General features: G+C 38.3%; 2 protein-coding genes and 1 long non-coding RNA gene across 5 annotated transcripts in view; 1 reads left to right on the plus strand and 2 right to left on the minus strand.

The window, feature by feature from the left end:
• Positions 1-2,284, minus strand: part of DYNC2LI1 (dynein cytoplasmic 2 light intermediate chain 1) — a 38,712-nt gene extending 36,428 nt beyond the window's left edge. Inside the window, exon 1 of the mRNA XM_033175855.1 lies at positions 2,143-2,284. Coding sequence (XP_033031746.1) covers positions 2,143-2,150 — 8 coding nt within the window. The 5' untranslated portion in view covers positions 2,151-2,284. The remainder of the gene's footprint in view (positions 1-2,142) is intronic.
• Positions 1,957-6,718, plus strand: LOC117062391. The gene is made up of 3 exons (XR_004428347.1): positions 1,957-2,230; positions 2,826-2,986; positions 6,260-6,718. It is a non-coding gene; the product is annotated as an uncharacterized LOC117062391 (long non-coding RNA).
• Positions 6,719-7,213: 495 nt separating this feature from the next.
• PLEKHH2 (pleckstrin homology, MyTH4 and FERM domain containing H2) overlaps positions 7,214-19,195 on the minus strand; it is a 131,649-nt gene continuing 119,667 nt past the window's right edge. For all 3 annotated transcript variants that reach the window (XM_033175858.1, XM_033175859.1, XM_033175860.1), the window contains exons 26-30: positions 17,872-18,017; positions 16,111-16,240; positions 12,750-12,836; positions 10,805-10,942; positions 7,214-9,769 (exon numbers count right to left, since the gene is read on the minus strand). In XM_033175858.1, coding sequence (XP_033031749.1) covers positions 9,584-9,769; positions 10,805-10,942; positions 12,750-12,836; positions 16,111-16,240; positions 17,872-18,017 — 687 coding nt within the window. In that variant the 3' untranslated portion in view covers positions 7,214-9,583. The remainder of the gene's footprint in view (positions 9,770-10,804; positions 10,943-12,749; positions 12,837-16,110; positions 16,241-17,871; positions 18,018-19,195) is intronic.

Below are 19,195 nucleotides of genomic sequence, written 5' to 3' on the forward strand. Positions count from 1 at the left end.
AAAATCTTTTTTTTTTTTAATATAAAAGTATATGGGAGGCTGAGGCAGGAGGATCACTTGAGATCAGCCCAGGCAATATGGGGAGACCCCATCTCTACAAATAATAATAATAATAATAATAATAATAATAATAATAATAAATTAGCATGGGGGACGAATAGCATTAGGATAAATACCTAATGTAAATGATGAATTAATGGGTGCAGCAAACCAACATGGCACATGTATACATATGTAACAAACCTGCACATTGTGCACATGTACCGTAGAACTTAAAGTATAAAAAAAGAAAAGAAAACAAACAAAAAAAATTGACTGAGGCTGGGAGCAGTGGTTCACACCTGTAATCCCAGCACTTTAGGAGGCCATGGTGGTTGGATCACTTGAGGTCAGGAGTTCAAGACCAGCCTGGCCAACATGGTAAAACCCCATCTCTACTAAAAATACAAAAAAAAAAAAAAAAATTAGCCAGGTATGGTGGTAGGTGTCTGTAATTCCAGCTACTCAGGAGGCTGAGGCATGAGAATCACTTGAACCCGGGAGGTGGATGTTGTAGTGAGCCAAGATCGTGCCACTGCACTCCAGCCTGGGCAACAGAGCAAGACTCTGTCTCAAAAAAAAAAAAAAAGAAAGAAAGAAATTAGCTGGGTGTGGTGACATGCACTCGTGGTCCCAGCTACTAGGGACGCTGAGGCAGGAGGACTGCCTGAGACCCGGAGGTCGAGGCTGCAGCGAGCATGATCACATCACTGCACTCCAGCCTGGGTGACACAGCAAGGCTTTGTCTCAAAAAAAAAAAAAAAAAAAAGTATAAAGGAAAAAAAAAACCCTAAAACCACAAACATTTTGAAAACCATCCTTTCATTCATTTCTTTACACAGATATATAACTTTACACAATAAAATCATATATATATGAATTAAAGCCTAAGTGAAAATGGAATATTAAACTAAAAACTAACCATGGGCAAGACCTGATGGGTCCTAGCCTGATTCTGCTACTTCCTATGTATGTGAACTTGGGAAAATTACCTAACCTCTTTAAGTCCTTCATTCCTTTATTAATTAAACAAATATTTATTGAGAACCTAATATATGCAATCCTCTGTACTATTCCCCAGGCTCAATGGTTTCTCTATCGCTAAAATGGCAATAAAAAAGAATGCCAGTTTTATAGGATTGTCATAATTGTTAAAATATGTATTTAGTTTAGGGCATGGCCTATACAATTACAAAAATTATTGAGGGCTTGTAATTACTACTATTCAAGAACCAGGAATAAAGAAAAAGGGTCAAAACAGGAGTCCTTAAATGTTTGCACTAAAATTCATGCATTTATTTCACAGGTGAGCCTTCAGAACTCAGTTTGGGCCTGTTTGCTCTTCATTTACACAACATCCTTTCAAAACGTGAGGATCTGTTTTCCAAATACCCAGCAGAGAGGAGAGACCGAGGCGCTGCAGTCAGCCATGTCACCTGCGGAAATCCTAAGTATAACCATAGCTTTACAACTGTAACCAATTATCCCGTGATGGAAAGCTGACAATTTTCCACACTATCCCAAGGAGAGAAAAAGATTTATCCTGCTCTGTGATGCACTCCCTGACCCCTCTCCCCGACGTGCTTATAAATTGCTGAGAGAAGGTTTAGGAATATCTTGAGAATGGGTAATTAAAATGAATATCATAGAATTGAAGAGCTAGAATATAATTTACAAACCCTCTCCCGTTTTCCCCCTTCAATGTGATGTTACACTTTCCACAATGCCTTCCAAGTTTCCCCTTGCTTATTACTGCGAATCCCCGCAACAGGAGGGGAGGCCCCTGGGCAGAGGAGGCTTTGCGGTCTAGCTCATCGCCGAAAGCCCTGCTCCGGAAGCACTCTCTGGCCTGCAAGAAACTTTTATTCAATCATTCAATGGGTGGAGTTGCTGATCTTTCCAAATCTCTTACTTTTCTACCTAGGGAACTTTCTTTTCTGTTTGCGGCAGAATCTTTATGCTCAAGGCTGGTTCCTAGGTCCCCGACCATGCAGACCCGGGAGGCCACCCCCTCAGTCTTCCAACAGCTGGTCCCGCCTGGGCTTCCTCTCGCCAGGAATACTCTCAGCAGCCTTTGCCTCGCAAGCCGACTTCAGGGAATACCTGGACATCGCGGCCGGGCTGCCGCAAACGTCACGGGCTCGGAGTAGGGCCCAGCCACGAATCGGGCGGCGAGCTCCGCAAGGAGTCTGTGAGTGAGGCCTTCTGGGTTGCCATGGGAGCTACGTCGCGGCCGCGGTTGCGTTGGGGGAGAGGGGCATCATGGGAAATGTAGTTCTCAGGAGTCTTGTTCCGTCTCAGTCTCAGCCTCAAGCCTTAGGATTGCTTTTAGATCCCAAGTTAGTAACCCCTTGTTACCTCCTAGATCGAGATGATAAGGGGTTACAAACCTGGGATCTAAAAGCAATTATTTCTGGGCTGGAAGTGTTCTTTTATTTTAAAATTTTTTTTACTGAGTATCAACTATATGCCAGGGGTTTTTGCTCTCTCCCATCTTTCACTTTTTTCTTCCCAACCGCCATGCTTTAGGAATAGAGGAGTAACAATCTCTTGAACTGTTTTCTAGTAATTTACTAGAAGCAAGGAACATTCGGACTTTAAAATTTAAAATAAGGCATGTAATTTTAATATTTTCCAACTTTCTAGATGCTTAGTTGTTTCAAGTTTTATTCAATAGCACATTGTGTATTTATTAAAAATTAATGAAGCAAGTGCATCTCCTATATACTTCGTTTACTTTATGAATGTAGATTATTTTCTTTTGGAACTTTGTGGTCTCTTTATAGATCTCCAGGAGTGTCCAAATAAATAACGAACACTGAAATAAGTAACAATCACTGAATATGCAAGGCTGTATGCTACACAGAATAAGGAATAAAGAGATGAGTAAGAAAAGATCGCTATCTTTAAGAAAGACATACTCTGCTAATTATAAGCACCCAAGGAGGTGAGTGATCTAAGCTATTGTATAGAGGTACAAAAATTGCATGAGGGCAAGTGACTAATTATGCCTGAAGGAGATGGTGAAACATTTATGGCACTGATAGTATTTGGTCTGTGTTGAATGCTGAGTAGACCTAGGCTTTCTAGCCTAAGACGCCCTGAATATTTGAAGGGGATACCCTCCCTCCAATCCTCTGCTATTTGGCTTGATTTCTATGGTGTGGTGTTCAAGGCTATGGGCTTTGGAGCGAGATGGACCTAGGTTCAAGTCCCGACTCGGCCACGCTGGCTAAGTTGCCACATTGCCACGTCGGGTAAATCATTGGATTTCTGATCCTGTAAAGTGGGAAAGATTGTGAATCTTAAATGAGATAAATATAGGTAAAACATAACTTATGTGTGTGTCTGACACATTATAACTGCTTAATGCTTGTTATTATTGTGTGATAAGCTGCTGCTCAGTAACTTTGAACAAAGAAACACAAGGAACACATTCCTGGAAACCAGGCTGATGGTTGATAAAAGGGTGTTTATTTCAGATAAAGTCATTAGGAACAAAATCCTCCCAACATCTAGGTATATTTTGGAGATATAAAGAACACTAAGTTGCACATAGGAAGGGAATTAATGGGAGTAGAGCTCACCGAAGAAAGGATGATTTTTTCAAAGGAGGCTTATACATCTGTCATTGAATCAGCAGCTATAGCCTGGTGCTAAGCCAGCCTTTAAGCTCACAAACTGATATGGGACAGATTATAATGAATTGTAATGATTTGGGTTCTAGAACTTCAGAATACTTTTGCATGCTAGTTAGGAAACCCTGCTGATATTGATAGCAATAACGACAGCTAACATTTTTGCCAAGTGCTTGCTATGTACTGGGCACAGTACTCAGTACTAGCACTTCAAAAGTACACTTGTTTGAATAACTGGGAGAGGTGTTTGAAGGAGGGCTTGGTAACAAGGAAAGTGCAGGTGATCTGGCTGGGCCCTGATCAGCAGCACTAATTCAGGGTTGATTCAGTTGGTCTGACTGAGCAGGTGAGTTCCCCTTTCTTCCCTCATTCTTCTTGAGGCCTTCATACTTGGGCAAAGAAAGTGACCTTCCTGGGTAGATGAAGATTGTTCTTAAGGTAAGAATGGAAGGAGAAGGAGACAATCTTTCTGGATGGAATGAGCAACAGTGCAGAAGGGTAAAGGCGTGTGCAGGATGTATCTGGGAAACTGAATAGTTTGGGGTGAGATCATATAAAGTGCCTGGTGGAGCTACAGCGGAAGAGCAAACTGGGCAGGTAGATGGGGCTACTGTGAAGGATACTATAGTCTAAACTTTACTGTGTTGGTTATGAGAAACCAAATAGGGTTTAAAAATAGGAGTGTGCCATGATTAGACATGAGTTTCATGAGATAATTTTTTGCAGCTGCGTGAAAGATGCTTTGGCATCTAAAGACCATGTGGAAGCTATTAACAATAGCTAGGAAAGTGACAGGCAGAGTTTGAAATTTTTCCTCTTGTTTTCAAAGTTATGTAAGCTAATTGTAGGGGAAAAAAGGTATGCACAGAAAATTAAGAGGATAAAATAAGCATAAGCCAGAAGTAATCATTGTTAGGTATTTTGGAAATACATTTGATATGTTTCATTCTAATCTTTTTCCTTACAAAGTTGAGATTAATTGTAAAGTTAATTAACATCCTGATTTTAACATGTATTTCCCCATATCAAATTTTTAAAATGCACCATATCAAATTTTAAAAATGCATCATAAACATAACTTTGATGGTTGCAGAATATTTCACTACATAGATTTTTCATAATTTACTCAAGCATTCTCCTAATGATGAGTACATTTGGGGTGGTTCAGAGTAAACCCCTAACATGAACTGGGTTAATCACAGTCCTTCCCTGAAATTTTTCAAACTAGAATTGGGAAAAGCAAATCACTCTACCTCTAGAGGAAATTAGCACATTTTGTGCTAAATGAATTATTTTGTAGTTAGTGAGCACACAGCAGCAGATACACATCAATATGAAGAGAAAGTGCTGGCATATGTCTCATGGTTCTAGTTGTCCCTAAGGCTTACCTGTGTCCTCACCTTTCTTATGGCTTGGTTGTTCAGCTTACTCTTTGATTATATGAGACATCCTAATATCCTTGTAATACAACTTCTCATTTTTGTCTAAGCCGGTTCAAGTTGAATTTTGGAATTTACAGCAAAAAGAGTTCTATCTAATACAATTACTAGGCAGTAGAGAGTAAGACATTGGTAAGAGGGAGAAAAGTCAATGTTTCTTTCTTGATTGATGAACTGGTGATCCTCTTAACCAATTTTGAGGGGCACAGAGCAGGAGAAGCAGGTTTAGAGGACATGGTGAGTTTGAGATATCACCCAGCAGACAGTTGGACCATTTGGGGTCTGCTGGACTTGGCAGTTAAGTGGTCAGTGACAACCTCATGTGAAGAAGTTTCGGTAGAATAGTCAGAACATGAAAGCAGTGTTGATGATACCCTATCCCTGAGGGGAACATCTTATAATCTGTACATGATCCAAAACCTAAGAACTCTCCACAAGCTTTTCTAAGGTTACACTTTCTGTTAACTTTTCTCTCATAAAAGGCAACTCTTATTGGAGTTTGATAGCATTTTCCAGAAACTCAAGAAGTTAGTAACATCTAAGCCATTTCCTCTGGTATTACCCAATATTCAGTTCCTAGGAACTCCTGGGAATTCATTAGAGCCACATAGTGAGAGAGGGAATTAGCCTTCTCTTGCCACTGCCACTGTTAAAGAAGAGTAATTCGATTTTCATAAAACCACAATATAACCTAGCAGCACATTCAGAAAGAGATGCCCTTCCCCTCCCACCTCCACCCTGTTTATTAGAAAATGATGTTGGCAGGCCGGGCACGGTGGCTCATGCCTGTAATCCCAGCACTTTGGGAGGCCAAGGTGGACAGATCATCTGAAGTCAGGAGACTAGCCTGACCAACATGGTGAAACCCCGTCTCTACTAAAAATACAAAAAATTAGTGGGGCAAGGTGGCGGGAGCCTGTAGTCCCAGCTACTTAGGAGGCTGAGGCAGGAGAATGGCGTGAACCCGGGAGGTGGAGCTTACAGTGAGCCGAGATGGCACCACTGCACTCCACCCTGGGTGACAGAGAAAGATTCTGTCTCGAAAAAAAAAAAAAAAATTAGCTGGGCGTGGTGGCAGGCGCCTGTAATCTCAGATACTCCTGTGCTTTGCCAACATCATTTTCTTTTTTTTTTTTTGACCAGATCCTGATCTCGTGATCCACCCACCTCGGCCTCCCAAAGTGCTGGGATTACAGATGTGAGCCACCATGCCCGGCCATCCCTTTCTTCTTTTAGGGAAAAGAGATTGGGGGGAAATGTGAGAGGAGATGTCATTTCTGCATAAATCAGGTGGGCAGCAGGGAAACTGCTCTGTCCACTTCTTCCTGCTTGTCACTTCTCTTCCTCAATTTTCAAATTACTGGAGCCTCCCCTCCCTAGAAATCAGCTGCTTGGGGCGGGGGAGTGGGTGGGGGAAATATGTTGTTGGCATCCCACCAACAGGTAAAGCCTTTTTCTAGAGAAATATGGTTATCCATGGTGGTTACTTCTTCAGGATCATGCTTCAGGTACAATTAAGGGTTAAATGTATTGTTTTAGGAACTTGACCACTGTGTATTTTTTTTAATTGGCAGGTAGACGTAAGCACATGTATTTCTTTTAATGAAAAAAAAAATCCAAACAGCAAACTATTAAACACATTTTTGAAATAAAGGGTCTTTATAAGTTGTGACTAACTTCTCTTGTAAATTGAGAGTTAAATTCATTTCTAAGCTGTGATAGTATTTGATTTTAAGGGCACACATAAGGGCACAATATTATACACACACACACACACAATCCAGAACATTTAAAACAAATTTTTGGAACATAATCCATTAAACTCACCTATATGAAATATGAAATCATGGGAGAACCAATATTTCTATCTATTTACCTATTTACATATTGTGTGTCAATACGCACACATATGGATTAAAATTACAATTCGCCAAAAGAGCTTTCTTTTATATGGATAAAACACAGCAACACTGAAGACAAAGCACGAATGCAAGAGAAGGAGGCAATAACTACCATTTTCACTAGTACTACACCTCAGCTTTGACAATGAAAACATTAGGTACTTCTTGAAGATTATTCAAAAGGTAATGCTCAAAATGGGTTTTGTAAATCATTTATTATGATTGAAAGGGAAGAAAATGATAGGAGACAAATATTACAATTAAACGTGTAACATTATTCTCTTGTAACCAATCATAATAACATACTTTGAATTTTTGAATGGCTATATAATTTCCCAGAAAATAAAATTTTCACATCATCAGTTACAGAAAATTGATTTCCTTCCATCAAAATATTTTATCTCTGCTCTATCAAAAATAAATGCCTAAAGTACTACACAGTTTAAGCTAAGCCTTCACTACTTGTTTAAATTAGAAGATTGTGGGGAGGGGCTTACCAAATGATGAATAAACTACTGCAGGAGAATAAAGCCCTCACACATAAGTAACAGCTCTGTCGAGCCTCTAGCTCACCAATGAATTATGAGATGGCTGTCTGGGAACTTAGAAACTCTATTATATCCCAGCCAAAAGGTTTCTGAGAGTCATCATAAATTGGTTACCAGTTTATTCTCAAAAACAAATGTGCTTATTCAATGGGCAACTGTGGCTCAAAAGATGTACAGGAAACAGTCAATGGAAATCTATTTTGATGGGGTTTAAAAAATATTCTTTTTTGTCATTATCAATAAAGTACAATATTTTTTGAGCAATGTACTTCTTAGCTCTGTCCTTCCTAAGGTTGCTAATACAGTATGGAACATTTTTTAAAGACTTAATGTGAGAACAGTACATTGCCACGGGAGAAAGCAGCAAAGAAGAAAATATGAAGTCTCGGCCAACAAATTAATTCAGCAGCTAACATTTCTCAAATTGGTTTAAAAAAATGACAAAGTGATAAATATATGTCCAAAAATAAATACAAATATTCTATACATAAATAAAATTAAGTATACTCATGATTACCATTACAATTGAACATTTTAATAATATCATTTTCATGTCTTATCACAGTTTCATTTTTATCACGAATATGAACTACATTGTTGTGACACATACTGGAATGCACTGACCACTTACATAACCTAATAAAGTAATGCACTTAAGTACTCTATCAACTAAAATTTAACCTCCTTTGACAGAAGAATTATTTGCTCTTTTCTTTTAAAAAATATTTTTGAGGCTGGGCATGGTGGCTCATGCCTGTAATCCCAGCACTTGGGGAGGTTGAGGTGGGAAGATTGGTTGAACCCAGGAGTTTGAGACCCAGCCTGGACAACATAGGGAGATCCTGTCTCTACTAAAAATACAAAAATTAGCTGGGCATGGTGGTGCATGCTTCTAGTCCCAACTATTCAAGTGGCTGAAGTGGGATTGCTTGATCCCGGAAGGTCGAGGCTGCAGTGAGCTATGATGGCCCCACTGCACTCCAGCCTGGGCAACCGGAGTGAGAACCTGCCTCAAAAACATAAAATAAAATATTTCTGGAACCAGGTGTGGTGGCTCACACTTGTAATCCCAGCACTTTGGGAGGCTGAGGAGAGAGGATTGCTTGAGGCCAGAAGTTCAAAACCAGTCTGGGCAACATAGCAAGACACTATCTGTATATACATATGTGTAGGGAATCTATTTTCAAACTATAATTAGAAGGTAATGTGTGAGGGGGAAAGCTTTAAGGATTGTCTTTGTTTTTAAAGATATTATTAACAAAGCAAGGTTAAGATGAGCCAGCACCAAATACAGTGAAATGTGGGCAATATTCTTGTGAACCTGGGCAGCACCAACAGTCAAGGAATGTCAGGAATCACTATCTTGTTTTAAATTTTACACTCCAGTGATCTGAAAAGGTGACAGGGTACACTTTCTAATACCACACAGGAGGCTCAGGTTACCTAACGTTACCCTGCTTTCTCACATAATGATTCATAGAGCCGGAAGATGTATTGCACCTGCTCTGAAAATGGACTCCTCACACCACTCTGCAGCTGTTTCTTATTCTGCATGTTCTACTCCTTTCCAAACACTATATCATTAATTAAAAGCACATTTAATTATAGTACTTACTATTTTGGCAGTGAACATTTCCAAATAATCAACTGGTTTACCAAATGAGAGTTTGGAATCTCCCTTTCTAAAGATTGCCAGAATATTAAAAAGGGGAAGAAAAGAAAAGCCACATTGCACAATGTGTCTGATGACAAGGGAGAAGGGAGATGGAAAAAATGATGAATTCTTACTCATTTACTCTATGAGAAAATTAGTGTGTTGGCAAATTTTGTGTTTATGTTTTACTGTTAATATTTATTTGAATATTTAAGAATCAAATAACAGAGACTAACCCCCTTCATTGTTAAAGTTTGGAATACCGGTGTGTGGCTGCCATGCTGCCAGGTGTAAAGGAACTTGTAGGGAGCTGATACAGCCACAGCATGGAGGACAAGGAGTGAATGATCAGGCTCCCTGGCTTTCAGAGTAAGGTGGGGCCTTTGGTCGGTCTGCTGCTTGACAGAAGAGGCTGGCTTCCCATCACTCTGGCTTGGGGTCCCCGGGTCTGGGCTGAGAGCAGTGCTGGAGCAGAGAGGTGGTGAAATGCTGCCTTTTGCTGATGGAAGTTGTTTATGTAACTGGCGATCAAAAGAGTAATTTCAAGAATCTAAAACAAAACAGAATTGTTATGCTCCTGAGAAGTTCTCATCACTTCCAGAAGAGCACAGTGTTGGCCACAGGTGAGCTCCATTTGCAAGTGCCCAGGCTACCAGGATTCCCTTCTCTCAAGATCAAACAACGAAGTGCTTACATGTCCAGCACCATCAAGGCAGCCACACATTTTTTCATCACTTAAACCAGCAGAGTGAATCTCAAAAACAATCAAATTGAGTGGCAATCTTAGGAAATGTGACAGTCAGTAGTATAGCTCTATCAAATTATCATAAAGCCACATTCGTGAATATATGAATTAAGAAAGTTAGTGTCATATGAACTCTATTTTCACTCAAGACTGAGTTCCCTGATCTGCACTTACTGGTTAGCTGCTTTCACTTAAGTATAGACTTAATTAAGAAAGACATCTATTTTTTTAAAAAAGCTTCAGCTTCTGAAGAAGTAATTTATTTTATCTGATAACATTAAGACAGTTAAAGTTTTAGGAAAATCACTTTCAATTAGAATTGCATATTAGAATGTAATCCATTTATTTATTGCTTTTACTTAGAGATGTTAAAACTACATAGTTTGTTAAAAGTCATAAAGGAGCAAGTATGTTTTAATTATAAAACCCCAGTCTTTCCTCTAATGAGTCCATAAAGCAAATAACCACAAGTGAATAAGATAATGTGCATAAAGTACCAGACAGCAATAACTTATTGCCACAACCATTTATTTGGAATCTTCTATATACCTGGCACTGGGCTAAGTACTCTAGAAGCTTCCTTCATTTAATTTTTAAGCCAAAAGAAGGAGGGAGTATGTTACTATATTTTTAGACAAAGAAACCAGGGCTTGGAAAGATGATGTAAGTTGGACCCATGTTTGTTTGACTATAAATAACGTCTGTTTTCCCATCTGGAACATAGTCTTTGCTGAATAAATGTTTTAGTATGAAAACAACTAGCATTGCTTTTTGGCCTTTTGGCTAAAATTAAGTGAAAACAACTAGCACAAAAAAGTTGGCAGAAAGGCTCCTACTCACCTTGGGTTTTGCCATGGCAAAAAGTAATTTCTCTGTTGGTGTGTCCTTTGAATGTGTATTGTTAATGACTACCATAAAATCATCTTGATAGCCTCCAAAGGTCATTAGACTCTTATACACATAGCTGACTATTAACCTCTTTAAAGAGAAGAAAAAGTAAATATGTTATATGCTCTTACTTCCAAAGAGAGATGAAAAATAGTAATATAGCTCAATTAAAATGCAGATATTAATCAATTATGGTATAATACAAAATTATTTCTAAAATAAAATCTATTATGATCCAAAATAGATAGTAGTGGTATTAATTTCATTTAGGTATCATCTGCCTTTACAATGTTGAGTCCGAAACAAGTCACTGAAGAAAAACGAGAAAATGTAAGAAAAAAATAAAAAGCATCTATACTCCAGCATCTAGTGGAAAGCCACTGTTAATATTTTTTGTATGCCCGTTCATATATCTCTTATATATATGTTAGGTTAAGCCATATTACTGATACTTTTCATGGTCAAAATGGTCAAATATTGGTAAATCTACCCTGATAGATGGATTTTGAAATCTATAAACAGAAACAGTATCATATATTAACCCTTTGTCACATATGCAGCAAATATTTTTTTCTAATGTGTTTCCAAAACAATGTAAAAATGTAACTTAGGCTGGGCCTGATGGCTCACACCTGAGGCTGAGGTGGGAGGATCACTTGAGCTCAGCCTGGGCAACATAGGGAGACCCTGTTTCTATGAAAAAATAAAAAAAATTAGCTGGGCATGGTGGTGCATGCCTGTGGTCCCAGCTACTTGCGAGGCTGAGGCAGTAGGACTGCTTGAGCCCAGGAGGTCAAGGTTGCAGGGAGCAGTGATCACACCACTGCATTTTAGTCTGGGTGACAGAATGAGATCCTGCCTCAAAAAAAAAAATCAAAAAATCAATAAAATAAAATAAAATGTAACTAATATACAGCCTGAAAGGACTCTGTATATCTAATGATTACCTTGCAAGACTGGGCAGACCATTCCAGGACTGAATGCCTCAGACCTGCAACCTACCTGTGTGTGCTTCCTGGCCTGTCTGGCTACCTCCTGGGAGCTAGGGAGCTAGTTTCCTGAACTAAGGTAACTCAATACTGGTGTATAGGTTTTTTTTTTTTTTTTTTTACTTTAAGTCACTGATTTTATAATACCTTCAAGTTATCCATTCAAGAACTAAAAGGCACTCAGAAAATATAACCCTTTGAAAAAAAAATGTGTATGTGTTTGTTTTTTAAGCAATTATAAGGGGAAACAGTAACTATAACACAAAAGGATAGTTTGGTTTCCAGAAAATTTTCAGTGTTCTCTGATTATAGCCACACGATTAGACCTGCCTGGTGAATGTAGTAATTCCTGCCCACCAGATTAAACAAAAAAGAGAATAAAATTGTATTAAATAATTAGACACATGAAATATTAAAAAATGTAAATTTCAGGTAAATAAATGAACATATATAGAAATCATAGTTTGACTTTAAACTATGTGGAAAGTGCTAAGATGCTATATATATGACATTATAGAAAATTATAGAAATTGTTAAAGAAGCCTTAGTGAAAGGGAACTTAAACTTTGGTTATTAAAGTTCCCACTTTAATGATTTCTTACAGATTTTTATTTTACACAGGAAACAATCTTCTTAACACTTTTAAAAATATAATCATTTCACGAATATAACCATGATTACAATACAGTCACGGTATCAAGATTTTTCTCATACACTGTCTTATCTTGTTTTAAAAGGTTAAATTATAATCATAGCTGTATTTGTAAAATGACTGTTCATGACATAGTATTAGGGAGAATGTTTTCTGTGTAAGAGAAAAATCAGATTAAGATATCATTACCTTCTGTTTATGGTACACTGAGCAATGGAAACAGTTGATTCAATGCAAAACGAGCATTTAAACTTACCATGGAGTTGTATTCTAAGAGGCTTAAACCATCCTCATTTACAGCCAGCCACATGAAAGTACTTCCAAGTGATGATGGAGTTATGGGCTATGAAGAGGTGAAAATACACTATATTATAAATGCTAAGCAAAATTACAGAAATTTTTTCAGTCTAAATGGCATGTAACATTTGCCATTAAACAACAAAAACTTATTAAAAATCTCCTAGGAAAGAGGCAGGGTGGTATACTGGAGCAAACAGTGAATGTGGTATTAGGAGACCTAGCTTTGAGACCCAACGGGCCATTTATTAATGTGTGCCTTTGCACAAACTACTGAATCTCTTTGAGGCTCAATTTCCTCATCTTTAGCATAGGAACAATAATGTTCACATTTTAATTTTCTTCTGCGTTAAGACATTAATAGTCAACAAGGCTTTTAGGGTGTCTATGATGACCAAAATCCTAATGAAGCAAAATATACTGCTGTGCTTGATAAATTGTATAGTGCTATTACAAGGTAAAGGATTATTATTATAATTGCACACCTTTCCTGAAAGTTCATTAAATCTGATATTCAATGTGTAATAGAAACACAATAAAAAGAAAATATGAAACTGTGTGATAAATAGTAATGAGAAATATGAAAATTCCCACCAAATTTTTTATTGTAAAAGCTATGAAATTGGCTGGGTGTCGTGGCGCATGCCTGTAATCTTAGCACCTTGGGAAGCCGAGGTGAGTGAATCATTTGAGGCCAGGAGTTCGAGACCAGCCTGTGCAACATGATGAAACCCCATCTCTGCCAAAGACACAAAAATCAGCTGGGCATGGTGGTGCACGCCTGTAATTCCAGCTACTTGGGAGGCTGAGACAGGAAAACAGCTTGAACCTGGGAGGCACAGGTTGCAGTGAGCTGAGATAGTGCCACTGCACTCCAGCCTCTGTGACAGAGTGAGACTCCATCTAAAAAAAAAAAAAAGGTAAAAGCTACTCCTGGTTCTCATAGAAAAAAAAAAAGCTATGAAATTATATTAATAAAAAGAACCTCCTACCACTGAAACCCATGAATAATTTTGAGCAATTAATGATGCTTGTTTGGTTCCATTAACAAATGAAATCCTAAAAAAAATCTTAACTATTTCTCTTAAATTTTACAAAATAATGTCAAGACTATAGATATAAAACTGGGATGAATGTTGGGTTATTTTACATAATAAAACTTGTTAGCATCTCATATATACAAAACCCTCAGTTAGAAACTGTCTACTGAGGGTTGATTTGCAAAGGATAGGGAAGAATTCAATTCAAAGGATGCCCTTCAACTCTAGTGTCCACTGACAGGTGAATGGATAAACAAAATGTGGTATATCTATACATACAGTGGAATGTTATTCTGCCTCAAAAGGGAAGGAAATTTTGACACATGCTACAACATGGATGAACCTTGAAGACATTATACTAAGTGAAATAAGCCAATAACAAAAGCACAAATATTATATGATTTCTCTTACATGAAGTTCCTAAAGTAGTCAAATGCATAGAGATAGAAAGTAGAGTGGGGGTTGCCAGGGGCTGGGAGGAGGAGGGAGGACTGGAGAGTTAGCATTTAATGGGTACAGTTTCAGTTTGGGAAAATAAAAAGGTTCTGAGATGAATGGTGGTGACAGCAACACAACAATGAGAATGTACTTAATGCCACAGAACTATATACTTAAAAATGGTTACAATGGGCCATGTGCGGTGGCTCACTCCTGTAATCCCAGCACTTTGGGAGGCTGAGGCCGGTGGATCACTTGAGATCAGGAGTTCGAGACTAGTCTGGCCAAAATGGTGAAACCCTGTTTCTACCAAAAATATAAAAATTAGCTAAGTGTGGTGGTGTGCACCTGTAATCCCAGCTATTTGGGAGGCCGAGGCACAAGAATCGCTTGAACCTGGGAGGCAGGGGTTGCAGTTAGCCAAGATCATGCCACTGCACTCCAGTCTGGGTGACAGAGTGAGACTCCGTCTCAAAAAAAAAAAAAAAAAAAATTAAAGGGTAAATTTCCTTATGTGTATTTTACCACACACAGAAAACAGGAGGTCATGAAGCAACAAAGAAGTGTCGCTTGTTATAAAGAAAGAAAAGTGAGCAAAAAAGATGCCTGTCATGTAATTTGAAAAGCAATATTATTATTTAATAATATTTTGTGCCAGCAAGCACATATATTCAGAACAGAAAAGGGTATTTAATATTATTTCCAATGCTGAAGTTAGAATTAAAATCCATGCTGCTCTACAGTTCAAATCTATTCCTTGTAATTTTAAAAAATATATATTCAACTCCCTGTAAGAACATTAATTTTATAGATGTTTAAGAATACTAACTTTATCGTCTTTTTCTTAATTAATATACAGCTTTCAGTTCCACTAGAAAAAAATTAATTCTCACCTATCAATAATATAGTCACTCATAGAATCAGAGTTAGAAGATACCTTAGATTTTACTTTTCTAGTCTAAGTATTTCATTAACAGATGAGGAAGAGTGAGGTCCAGAGAGGTAACCTGACTTGCCCAAAGTTGCACAGCTATTCAGCAAATATTTATTAAGTGATAATTATTAATTATGTGCAAAGCACTACGGTGAGTACCAGAGGAAGATTTTAGGATCAGTGAGTTTATACTTTCAAGGAGCATGCAATTTAATAGTGAGGATAAAACAAACACACAGAAAAATATAACACAAGGCAAGATGTTATCTTAAGAGCCTGAGAAAGTAGAAAGAGACATGGTTCAACAGAAAGAAAAGGAATCAAAAGGCACAATTTTTCCCTTGGGGAAAGGGCTGGCCATCCGCGGGCAGGGCGAGTCTCCTTCCTCAGTGTTCCTGCAGCATTCTGTTCATGTGACTCATCATGATATTTGCCATACAGTGGTTTGTTTACAGGCTTGTTGCACTACAGAGTACACAAAGTAAAATAGTTCTGGAAGTTCATGTACAATCCATCTGAAACAATAGGTTATGTATCCCTAGAGCTTAGATCAATGTTTAGCAAACAGAACTATTTAGTAAATACTAAACAAATGAGCAAATGAGTGACAGAGTAAACGTGTGCATGGATGAATGAATGAACAGAAGAATGCAGAGTTGAGCTGTGGTTTAGGACTCATGATTAGCTAATGAGTCCAAGAAATGATTTAGGGTGGGAAAAGTTGGGCAGACAGGAAAAGACAGAGACGCTTTTGTGCCCTTTCCCTTGTGTGTCTTCATTGTTTTCTTTACATTATTGGATATTTCTTCATTTTTTTACAAAAGCCAAATATACTAAGTCTGGGGTAAATCTGGTCGACTATGTACACAAAGGTTTTCATTACGCATCTCTCTCCCATTCTTTCTTACTTTTGCAAGAAACAACTTGGCACCAAAGAACGGCCACTTCCTGGCTACTGTCAAATAAATGCGCACACAGTCAGCAGCACTGTGTCCCCGGAGGGCCATCCATCTGGTTGAGAGTCGCTGGCAAAGCTGCCTAAAAAAAAGAAAAGAACAAAAACAAAAACACTAAAGCAAAAACATAAACAGTGTGTCATAATCTTAAGATAAAACTCTCCTTGGGCCAATCTTAAGCATAACTGTGACCCCTAGGCATAACCCGGGTAAAGATTTTGTGGCTCTCATCACACCACTGTCCACCACTTGTCCTTTCTGGAATATTCCTTTCACCAAATTCTCATACTATCCATGTTTTCAGCATGAACTAGGTACCCCCAGCAGATCCATTTTTAAAATCTGAATATCTACCATCAAAACTTAGTGTAAATTAGTTTAAAAGATAACTTCTCATGGGAATATTTTCATTTTAAAACAAAAGTACAGGCCAGGTGCAGTAGCTCACGTCTGTAATCCCAGCACGTTGGGAGGCTGAGGCTGGCGGATCACCTGGGGTCAGGTGTTCAAGACCAGCCTGGCCAACATGGTGAAACCCCATCTCTACTAAAAATACAAAAATAAGCCAGGCATAATGGCGGGTGCCTTTAATCCCAGCTACTCGGGAGGCTGAGGAGGGAGAATCACTTGAACCTGGGAGGCAGAGGTTGCAGTAAGCCGAGATCGCCCCATTGCATTCCAGTCTGAGTGACACAGCAAAACTCCGTCTTAAAAAAAAAAAAATACAAGTAGTAGAGCCCAAAGATGAATCCCTGATGGTAGAATTTTAGGTCCTACCACCCCTGGCTTGGAGAGATATTAGATGCAAGGTGAAACTTGTCAGATCAAATCACAAAGGCAACCACTCATTCTACATAGATAAAAGGCTAATCTTAAATGTTTTTATTTTGGAAAAGCTCATGATAAACTGGGTTTGCCTCTATTTTTAAATCTAATCACCTTCTCTTTATATATTCTCTGAAACTGAAACTCCAAATTGAGGTAAATTAGAAACTTTTATATTAAAAAGTCTTATGTAAGAAGATAGTTTATTTTTATTTCAATTTACTCATAATAGAATATACAACATATGATTTTTTGGTAGGCACTTCATAAAATTAAACATATTATTGGCCAGTTTTTTCCTCTTATTTATTATCAGGGACAAGAATGAAAAAGATCAATTGAAAACTACATCTAAAGGCTTTTTTTTTTTTAATTAAAGACAGTTTAAATATAGATTCTAAGGCCGGGCGCGGTGGCTCAAGCCTGTAATCCCAGCACTTTGGGAGGCCGAGACGGGCGGATCACGAGGTCAGGAGATCGAGACCATCCTGGCTAATACGGTGAAACCCCGTCTCTACTAAAAAATACAAAAAACTAGCCGGGCGACGAGGCGGGCGCCTGTAGTCCCAGCTACTCGGGAGGCTGAGACAGGAGAATGGCGTGAACCCGGGAGGCGGAGCTTGCAGTGAGCTGAGAGCCGGCCACTGCACTCCAGCCTGGGCAGCAGAGCAAGACTCCGTCTCAAAAAAAAAAAAAAAAAAAATATAGATTCTAAAGCTTCTGGGCTTATCTTAAATAAAAATATCTATAATCTCCTGTGGCTCAATAGTATTAAAAAATCTTGAGAAAACTGTCAAAATGTTTTTCACCTTTAAAATTTGAACAGAAAAATATTACCAAAAAACTTGCAAGACCCTACCCTCTAAAGAGTTACAAAGATGTCCTTACCTTAACTGCTCTTCAGAACAGCCATCTCTATACCTTTTAGGATAAAATTTCTCTATGACTTGCTTTAGAGTTTGATTCGCTTTGCACTGATTGGTAACATGCCCTGCTGGAGTTGAGAAAGGTCTTTCAAAATCTCCAATCTCTACCTAATTGGAAATCCAAAAAAGTGAAAATATATCAAAAAGAGTTTTAAGACAGAAAATCAGTTAGTTTTATTTTTCCTAAACATTCTTTTTTAACACATAATACATAAATCTATTTGTCATAATTATGTGATTATGAAATTTATAATCACATGTAGGAATTTTTATAAATTACATTTGAATTCTAATTTTTTTTTTGAGATGGAGTCTCGCTCTGTCACCCAGGCTCACTGCAACCTCTGCCTCCCAGATTCAAGTGATTCTCCTGCCTCAGCCTCCCGAATTGCTGGGACTACAGGTGTATACCACCATGCCCGGCTAATTTTGGGGCTTTTAGTAGACACGGGGTTTCACCATGTTGGCCAGGCTGGTCTCAAACTCCTGACCTCAAGTGATCCGCCTGCCTTGTCTTACCAAAGTGTTGGAATTACAAGCATGAGCCACCGCCTGGCCTGAATTCTAATTTTGAAAAAAATCTGTAATTTAAACATTTGAGTTCCATTTCTACATTAACCTTCCTAGTTTACTATCACCATTTAGTAGTACTTGCTAAAAGCCACTACTTTGTTATTGTCTGTAACACAAGGACAATTTTTCATTTTTAAGGCACTATTTTAATTGCCGATAATAAGATGAAATGGATGTTACAAATAAAAGGCAATCGATGGGCGTGGTGGCGGGCACCTGTAATCCCAGCTACAGAGGAGGCTGAGGCAGAAGAATCGCTTGAACCCAGGAGGTGGAGGTTGCGGTGAGCTGAGATCGTGACAGAGCCTGGGTGACAGAGCAAGACTCCATCTCAAAAAAAAAAAAAAAAAAAAAAAAACAGTTATAAGAAATTTCAAAAAACTATTAGTTGGAATTTTTTGAGAGTCTCTCCTGAATGTAATGGGAGCAAGAACTGTATTCTCATTACTTTGTTCCTAGATTTTCTCCATGTTATTGTGTTCATACTGTCATTCTACTAGCATTAATCCTGGGAATAGAGTCCTTCATTCCCCTTTATCCCTTAATGAAAGAATGTTCAGCTTTCATCTCTACTAATAGGCTGCACAGATGCCATCCTCAACTATCTAACTATCCACCCATCCATCTCTCCATGAACTCACCAATTCATCCCTTCAAACAAACCCATTCTGAGTCCCCACTGTAAGTCAGACACTGTGCTAAGTGATGTGAGA

Source organism: Trachypithecus francoisi, unplaced genomic scaffold (genome assembly GCF_009764315.1).
Source record: "Trachypithecus francoisi isolate TF-2019V2 unplaced genomic scaffold, Tfra_2.0 Lachesis_group17, whole genome shotgun sequence".
Classification (NCBI taxonomy): Eukaryota; Metazoa; Chordata; class Mammalia; order Primates; family Cercopithecidae; genus Trachypithecus; species Trachypithecus francoisi.